Genomic DNA, 9,650 nt, shown 5'->3' on the forward strand with positions numbered 1-9,650 from the left:
CACCTATCCATCCATCCATCCATCCATCCATCCATCCATCCACCTAACCATCCACTTATCTACCCATCCATCCACCCTCCACCCCATGCCTCATCTATTCATTTATCCATCCATCCATCCATCCATCCACCCATCCATCCATCTATCATTCATCCATTCCCCACCCCTTACTTGTTAATCTGTCTACATTATTCATTTATATCCATCGGTCTATGCACCTGTCACCTTTACTGGCCTTAAACTCAATGCCCTGCACTTAGCACTTTATGGCTGCAGCATGCATGCAGTCAGTCTGTTAGCAGTTTTTGGGGGGGGATGGTTGGGGAAATTGTGTCAGCATCTAAATGACCTTGTGCAGAGAAGGTCTTTGCTGGTGTCACTTATGTGCCATGGTGGAAATGGGAAGCCACAGCAGGCATGGCCTACCTTTTTACTTGGGAGCTTACTGAAGGTCAGCGATGCCTTAAGTTTCTTTTCTAAACAGGGAACAGAGAAGGCTGAAGAAAGTGGAGAAAATGAGGCACAGAAAGAGGACAGTGAAGACACTGGAGAGCTTTCTGAATCCCAAGAGAAGAAGGTGAGTAGTCTCTGCTCCTTTCCCATTGCTGAGCTCCTGGAAGGTGCTAGGAATTGTGCTGTGTGCTGGGTTCATAGCTTTGAGAAAGAAGGTGGACACTGAGAGCTTAGCTGTGAGGAATCAGCTATTCATCCCAGCTTTACTGCTGTGCACTGGGTGTGAGAGGGCCAGAGAGAGGACCCTGAACCAGGCTTGGTGGAGAAGAGTCAGGACAAGCCTCAGTGATCCATGAATAAGTCCATGAATATGTCACATTCATGTTCCTGTCAGACAAGGTTCCTTGATCTTGAATGATGACTAACTCTACATATAGCTTCCCATGAGCCTCCTGGGGAAAAACAGTCAGGTGTTCATGTGTTGTTGAAACAGCAACAGGAACTTGAGGACTGAAGCCCAGCACTGGGAAAGAAACTCACTGAATTCAGGATCCAGGGGACCAACAGGTCTCAGAGAGTCTGAGGCATGTACGTGATCTGATCCTAAAGAGATCTGCTGTTCAGGGATAGCCAGATGTTAAAGATGTGTGGGATTCTATAAGCACCGGAACAATGGGTGTGGGGGCCACTTGCAGAATTTGGGAATTTGACTGACAAGGCATAGGGGTGGTGTTGGCTGCCCAGGAGACTTGTGGGTTGGGGTGGGCTACAGGCCTCTGGCTGAGCCTCCTCACAGGATAGATAGCATCAATAGGAACATTATGAGGGCATCACAAAGTGGTGGAAATATCACAAGTGCCTCATGTTTGTGTTGCCTCTGTCTGTAAAGTCACCTTGTGGAAAAGGTGAAATTATTTTGAGTCGTGTTGGTTACCAGTTGGTTCTCCTCATCTGAAAACCCAAAGTCCTGGCCTTGGTGACACACAGTTGGGGTCTCACCACACAAAAGTGCCTTTTATAAGGCCAGCATGGATGTAGCTCCAAAATGCTTGCAGGCCCAAGTCTGGGCTAAGGGCTAGTGACCCAGAGGACACCCCAGGGCTCTCTCTCCTGCCAGTTCTAGGGCCAGTTGCCCTTTCAGGCCACACTGGCAGGCCTCAGCATCCATGTCTGACACTCGTCACCACTGACACCTGCTCTTGGTACTGTCCTAGTGCCGTGCCAGTGGCCTGAATCTTGGCTGAGGTCCTAACAGAAAATAGCTGCTGTGGCAAATCTGAGACTTCTCATTTCCCATGTTTGCCCCCGGTGGTTCCTGTGGAGGACTGCACAGCGGCATCATGTGGGCAATAAGACACTCACAGTGCTGGTTCCCACCCACTCTGCACCTGGCTTCTTGACCTGGCAGTTACAGCCTTCTTTATAAGTCTATGTGATTATTTTCTAACCACAAAACTGACTTCAAGCGTTCCGTATAGTTGACTTTTTAACAGCGGCCTGCTTCAGAAAATTGTCTAATTCTGTGAGCTTATGTTGGAAAGCTTTTAAAATTAGTATATTGTACCTCAACCTAAGAAGGATTAAAAGCAGGAGTGGCATTTGCTAAACATATCCAGTTCACATTTTATCAGTCGATTGAGCCATCGCCCCATGCCAGGCAGAACTTCAGTGACTGGGAAGGAGCCATGGGAAGGCAGAGTCCTGCCCTGACAGGAAGCCTGCACTCTGAGCTAGCACAGACATCTCCAGGGCCCTTGGAGATACTTTTGGGACTATTTCTATAAGAGCACTGAGCAGGTGACTGTTGCCATTTAGTACATATTCCAAGAAATCGAGTCAGTTTAAGTACTGATAAGGAGTTCCCAGTCCCTCTCCTGTTACTGACAGTTATCTAAGGTTGAGACCAGTGGTTACTGCAGTAACCCCCTCCCCCAATGCTGTTCAAGCACCATTTTTAATAACACCTTGTTTCACTTGGATTTAGGAAAATATAAAACCCTATAGAATTGATAATTCCATGCTGTATATGATGGGTTTTAATTTGATGACACGAGATTAAGAAGAAAAGGAATATTCTTTGAAAGGCAGACAGTAGGTATCAGCCCTCATGTGTTCTTGCTCCCGGCCATTTGCTGGTGTTCATTGAGTTTACAACTTGGCCCCACCTGTGGCAGGATCCTGATAATAAATAAGGGATAGATCACAGCCCCTGGGAGCACACAGGACAGTCAGACAGACAGACACCTCAGTGATGTCTGAGGACCTGTAACTCAGTCTCCTGGGTTAGGAAATGCCTTCCCTGCAAACCTTATTTTTAGTGGCTGCTGATATAAAAGGATTTCATGAGATTCAGTTTGGCTTAAGGAGGAGTGAGGAGTTGGGAAACCAGAGGGATAAGCAGAGTCCAGATGGCTTTTAGCCATTGTTTTAAACAATAAGAAGATGTTGCAGGGTTGAGAGGAATGAGATGAAAGAGTTATCCTTTAGGAGAGTTATTGGCGAGCAACTGGTCTCTGGGATTCCCAAGGTGTGAGCGCCTTTAGTGTGGGGAACAAAGGGAAGCCCTGGTTCTTAAAGGTTTCTGGGGATGGCTTAGAAGGGTAGAAGGTACCCTGTGGTCTGGGAGCCATGAAGGCAAGAAGGGGATAAACAAGAGACTAAAGTCATCCTGGAGTCTGGGCCTCAGGGGGCATGCACCTACCTCAGCTGCACGAGGGAGGGACTGCAAGTCCATGGCTGGCGTAGCTGTGGCTCTAACTGAAGAGAGGCAGGCTGTAGGGTGGTGGCAAGGCTTTAAGGTCCGTAGGCAGCAGCCATGCCAAGGCCATGGGTTTGAATGAGAACAAATTGGGGGTGGGGTGGGATATGAAAGAGGAGTTGAGAGGAGAGAAGGGGGAAATGACGTCATTATAATCTCAAAATTATTTAAGAATGATCATTACTGTGCCATGGCACATATGTAGAGGTCAGAAGACAATCCTGTGTGGTCGGTTCTCCATTCCACCTTTATGTGGGGTATGAGGGCTGAACTCAGCTCATCCGGTGTGCACGGCAAGCTCTTCACCTATGGAGCAGCCTGGCTGGCCTGTGGCTTTAATGAACAGGTTTCCAGCTGAGGTAAAGGCCCACTTAAGGGATATAAGGGCAGAAGTGACTTTTTTATTCTTATTTTATTTTTTGGTTTGAAAGCTTAGTCGCTTGCATCTCTGCACTGAGTGTGTGAGAACGCCTGATGCTCTACTTGTGCAGTGAGATTCTATGCTATTATGGTTTGTTCATCTTAAACATTCAAGGTAAGGCTTACTCCATTCTTTTTCCCTTTGTGGACCTAAGGAAGAAGAGGGAGAAGAGGGAGAAGAGGGAGGAGAGGGAGAGACAACAGGAGAGGTAAGGTCTGCCATCATTAATGGTTTAATCGGCTGAGTGAAAACATTTGCTGGTGACACTGGCGTAACTTGTTACATTCCTCTCATGTGTGTGATGGTGTGTGTGTTTGTATGTATGTGTGTGTGTGGTGTGTGTATTTTTGTGTGTATGTGCATGTCTGTGTATGTTTGTGTGTGTATGTTTGTGTGTTATGTGTATGCATGTGTATATGTGTAAGTGTGTTTGTGTGTATGCATGTATATGTGTATATATGTATATGTGTTTATGTATGTGTATATGTGTGTATACACACATATACATATGTGTATATATGTTTGTGTGTTTATGTATGTATATGTGTGTATGTGTGTTTGCATATATGTATATATATTTGTGTGTGTATGTGTGTGTGTTTGTATGTATGTGTGTGGTGTGTGTATTTTTGTGTGTGTGTATGTGCATGTCTGTGTATGTTTGTGTGTGTATGCCTCTGTATGTGTATGTTTGTGTGTTATGTGTTTGTGTATGTGTATATGTGTGTGTTTGTGTGTATGTGTGTATGTATGTATGTATGTATGTATGTATATGTGTGTATGTATGTGTATATGTATGTATTATGTGTATATGTATGTATGTGTAAGTGTGTTTGTGTGTGTATGTATGCATATGCATTTATGTGTATATGTGTGTATGTATTTGTATATTTGTGTATGTATGTATATATATGTATGTGTGTATGTGTGTTTGTATGTGTGTATATGTGTTTGTGTGTGTATGTATGTATATGTGTGTATGTGTGTTTGCATGTATGTATATACTTGTGTGTGTGTGTGTATGTGTGTGTGTGCATGTGGCAATCGGACATCAATGTCAGATGTCTTCTTCAGCCACTCCCCACTGTCTTTTGTGTGGCAGGTGTCATGAGAGCCCTCCGCTTAAGTTTGGTATCTTGTTCCTGTTGTGTCTTTGGCACTTACGCTTCTCAGTAATGATGTGGCTTTGTATAAACTAGACGGAAGAGGCACCAGAGGGAGGAGCAGAGGGGGAAGCTGAAGAAGAGGAGCCTGAGGAAGAGGCAGGAGAAGGGGAAGATTCTTAGGCCTCTCAGGCTGGTGCTTCAACTTTCCCAGGTAGGAGCATAATTCTGGAGCTGAGTGCTAGCTCCTGTGTGACCTGTGTGACCTGTGTGATCTGTGTGTCCTGTGTGACCTGTGTGACCTGTGTGACCTGTGTGAGTGTCCTGTGTGTCCTGTGTGACCTGTGTGTCCTGTGTGACCTGTGTGATCTGTGTGTCCTGTGTGACCTGTGTGACCTGTGTGAGTGTCCTGTGTGACCTGTGTGTCCTGTGTGACCTGTGTGTCCTGTGTGTTCTGTGTGACCTGTGTGTCCTGTGTGACCTGTGTGTCCAGTGTGACCTGTGTATCCTGTGTGACCTGTGTGTCCTGTGTGACCTGTCACAGGTCTATCTCTCCTGCTCAGCTATGTGCACTGCAGGCTTCAGCGTCTACCATGTCCATGACTTGGCACTAGGGCATGATGGGAAGGGAATAAAGAAGGGTCAGTGTGCATACACTTCTTCCTCTACATGATATTTACTTAAGAGCTGGCACAGAAGCAGCTTCCAGTCCTGATGCCTCTACTAGCCAGCATGCTTGCATGTCCACAGCATGACTGATCTCATTACTGATGATGCTGACTGCAAACCTAATCCAAAAGTCACTGAGCTAGCTACTGCTTCATGAAAGACAATTGCTGCTGCTGTGCATGTCATCCTAAGGACTGCACAGTCTGTCTCCACTTATTAATATCAACTGAACACTTGTGTGGACACACTGTGGACCAGGAACACTTGTGTGGACACCACTGTGGACCAGGAACACTTGTGTGGACACACTGTGGACTAGGAACACTTGTGTGGACACACTGTGCACTAGGAACACTTGTGTGGACACACTGGACTAGGAACACTTGTGTGGACATACTGTGGACCAGGAACACTTGTGTGGACACACTGTGGACCATGAACACTTGTGTGGACACACTGGACTAGGAGACATTTGGAAGCTTTTGCTTCCTTGTGGTTTTAAATATCTGTTGGTGATAAAACAGTAACTATGTAATTCTCTACAGGTAGGTAAGTATCACATGAGTATATTAATGGGAGAATGGAAGTTTACAGTAACTGGGAATATGAAGGATGTGGTGGGATCCTTAGCTATCAGAGGCTAGGTAAAAACCCTAGAGATCACCTTGTGCTGTGAAAGCAGCTGGTTTTTTGAGACACAAGGACAACACATTTGCAAAAAAGGGGTTGCTGCTGTCATTGTCTTTGTGACCTAGTCTGGGGCAGCAGGTCTTTTAGGAGCGTCCTTACAATTTTTCTGCCATGGCTTTAAAAAAATTGAAGAGTATTTTAGTCTCTTTGCTGTCTATATCACGCCTGTGCTAAAAAACATGAGTCAGACTTCCAGTTACAGCCAGGAGAGCAGCTGAGGAGGACATAACAAGGGACGAGTACCCCAGCACACAGTAGGCCATCAGCAAGACCTGTGATGAGACTTGGTGCCCAATTAGAAAAAAAGGTTCACGTAGAGATGGGAAAGGAACTCCTTGGTAGTCTGACGTATTGCTTAAGGAACAACTTAAGCAATGCTGTGTAGACAGCCGGTGAGGTGGGGTCTGCCATCTTGAATGGTTGGTTTAGTCAGCTGAGTGATAACATTTGCTGGGGTCACCAGTGCAGCCTTTGCTGCATTCCTGTGTGTGTGTATGTGTGTGTGTGTGTGTGTGTGTGTGTATGTACACAGAGTGAACATTCCATCTCAACATTTTCATGGACAAGAAGCCAATATCAAGATGGTTTGTGTGTTCTTAGGACATCTTGAAGCTGGTGGGAATGGCTATCACAGTTTGTTACTGGTTCATAAAATTATAACCTTCCATTTATATTACACAGGACTTGATGCCTCCCCCACCCCCATGTTTCTTTTATGCTGTGGATACACACCACTGCCACCTGGCTATAGAACTCTACTTTGTTTTGTTTGTTTTCTTGAGACAGGGTTCCTCTGTGTAGCCCTGGCTGTCCTGGAACTCACTCTATAGACTAGGCTGGCCTTGAACTTCAGAGATCCTCCTGCCTCTGCCTCCTGAGTGCTGGGATTAATGACAGGCACTACCACCACTACCACCTGGCCACAGACCTCTACTTTAAGGTCAACTGTCTGTCAGATTTTGGTAACAGCTCCATTGCTAAGGAATGAACTGGGACTCATTTTTGAGAATTTTATAAAATTCCATCTGAAGAACTGGGGAAAAATGCAAAAGTGATAAATTTACCATCAAACTAGGAGTAAAGCAAATTGCCACAGGGCCACAGGGCCACAGGGCCACAGGGTCACAGGGCCACAGAGTCATAGAGCCACAGAACCACAGGATTATAGGGCCACAGAACCACAGGGCCACAGAACCATAGGGCTACAGAGCCACAGAACCACAGAACCAGAGGGCCAAGAGCCACAGGGCCACAGGGCCACAGGCAGCTTCCCAAATACTGCAGATCCATCACTACTCACAACACTTGCAGAGTTCCTTGAAAATTATGCAGTTCTGAAATGACGACCATGAAATCCTGAGTGTGAAATGGCACCATGGAGAGAGAAGCCTTAGTGTGTGGTTGTTGTCCAGGTTCAATCCCAAGAGTTAAAATGAAAGCAGTGTGGCACTGGGCAGAGCATTTGGTGTGTTGCCCCGAGGGTTCTAGGTCGGAACCCAGCCAGCAGTAATCTGTTTCAAAGTCTGAACACCTGGACGTGAAGGAGGGAACCAGGCAGCACTGCAAATTTCACCCTTGACTCCTCTTACTTTCTTCACGTGCGCCATGGCTGATAGCAGGGTCCAAGTCCCTGGGAATCACTCAGCTTCCAGAGGCAAGCCTGTCTCTGTGCTGGGGGATTTCATACTCAGGTTGAAAACGTGACCTGCTGGAGTGCGTGGCAGTGAACAGAACTGTGAAGACACTCTCCGGTCCAGTCTAGAGTTAGAATCCAAACTATGCTCGAATCTGAGGAGCAATAGTGTATGGCGTTCAGATTCTGCTTTGTTGTTGGTTTTTTTTTTTTGTTTATTTTTTGTTTTTTGTTTTTTGTTTTTGTTTTTGTCTTTTGATGCAGAGCCTCATTCTGTCACCCTGGCTGGCCTTGAACTCATGAACTCACAGAGATCCTCCTGCTTCTGCCTCTTAAATGCTGCCTTTAAAGGAAGGCATGGTGGCACAGGCCCAGCATAGTACTCAGAATTGAATTCTACCTCCTGAGGCTGGACAGATGGCTCAGTGGTTAAGAGTACTTGCTGCTCTTACCAAGCATTCAAGTTTGGTTCTTAGTGCCTAAATTGCCTGGGACTCAAGCTCTAAGGGATCCCATGCCTTCCTGTGGCATCCATGGGCACCCTCATATACACATGATGCACACACACAGACGTGTACACATGTGTATAAACATACATATTAATAAACAAATAAATAACACTCCTTCCCAATGCACATGACTCAACACTGCTTTCTAGTGGAGACTTGCACTGTTGAAATTACCCATCAGGAACTTGGCTGAAGATGCAACTGCTCTGCCTTCCACTAACAAATGGTCAGGAAGCCATAGAGAGCTTTCCTTTCTTCTGGTGTTTGGTATATGTTAGGTCTGATAGCCAGTACACACCTGGCTCCATTCTCATGATGGAGATTTATTTTCTCTTCTTTACTTGCGGCCACAAATGGTAAAATGTGGCCCTGCCTTCCCGGTTTGTGGGTTGGATAGTGAAGATCACAGTGAACACTCTGTCTTTAACAGTCTTCTCACAATATTTCCTTCCTTCTAGAATATCCGAGCCACGAGGCTACATTTGAACTCTCCCTTCTCCATTAACTCAACGAAATACTTGGCTGGAAGCCAGCACCCTTCCCTCGGCACACCTGGGTTCACTGAGGACTCACACCCTCCCAGACAGCTAGGTGCATGTGGGTCTCTACCTCACTGTGTCAACACGAGGCTGAATGTGAAGACTGCACGCATACGCTGCCTGCAATTTTTGGTCTTTGCTTAACGTTTGTTTCCTTGGCTATGCACAAGTAGACCTTCTCGTTAATATTCTGCAAACAGGATCTTGAGGTGTAGTTTCCCCTCTGTGACGCAGCAGAAGGATTTCTTTGTGTATTGCTTGTTTTAGGCTTGGCTTTCAGAACAAAACACTTCCCAGAGAGCAATCATAAATAAAGATTGATGGCAAGAATCTATCTGGTCTTATTGTTTTTCTCCCCATCCCTTCCTGGTTCATCTCTCTGCCTCTGTGTGGACTTGAACTTGCTCTGTCTGTTCAGACTAAGTCCTGTGTACCCTGTCACGTCAATTGATTCAGGTTTTCAAGTGATTGCTGTGCACACCCTGCGGAGCACTGACACCCACACATGCAGGGGTGCGGCTGGGACAAGATGTCTGCAACTTCACAGTCTTTGTACAATTTTGGCTGCAGGAACGTCTCTGATCCCCTGGCTGCCAATTGGTTTGCAGGGTCAGCAACAGCTGACTGCTTCTGATAGGTTGGACCACATCACTCTGCTTGCCTGGCCATGTTACTTTATCAGAGCTATTTTCTTCCCTGTGACATTCTGTGGCACTCCGTTTCCCCTGCCATTCTGTGCAGGGATGGATGCCTCTGGCTCTGGGGGTGGGGTAGGGGTGGGGCAGAGGTGGGGGTAAGGGTACGGGAGGGAGGCAAGGCTCCTATCTTTGCTGTGCTGTCTGTCCCCTCTTGTCACAGTCACTGTGTTAGTGTCT

General features: G+C 46.3%; 1 protein-coding gene across 1 annotated transcript in view; it reads left to right on the forward strand.

The window, feature by feature from the left end:
* LOC110311412 (SH3 domain-binding glutamic acid-rich protein) overlaps positions 1 to 9,105 on the forward strand; it is a 26,167-nt gene extending 17,062 nt beyond the window's left edge. Inside the window, exons 5-8 of the mRNA XM_021184705.2 lie at positions 485 to 577; positions 3,787 to 3,840; positions 4,832 to 4,949; positions 8,695 to 9,105. Coding sequence (XP_021040364.2) covers positions 485 to 577; positions 3,787 to 3,840; positions 4,832 to 4,918 — 234 coding nt within the window. The 3' untranslated portion in view covers positions 4,919 to 4,949; positions 8,695 to 9,105. The remainder of the gene's footprint in view (positions 1 to 484; positions 578 to 3,786; positions 3,841 to 4,831; positions 4,950 to 8,694) is intronic.
* The last annotated feature ends 545 nt before the right edge of the window (positions 9,106 to 9,650 follow it).

This window comes from Mus caroli, chromosome 16 (assembly GCF_900094665.2).
Source record: "Mus caroli chromosome 16, CAROLI_EIJ_v1.1, whole genome shotgun sequence".
NCBI lineage: Eukaryota > Metazoa > Chordata > Mammalia > Rodentia > Muridae > Mus > Mus caroli.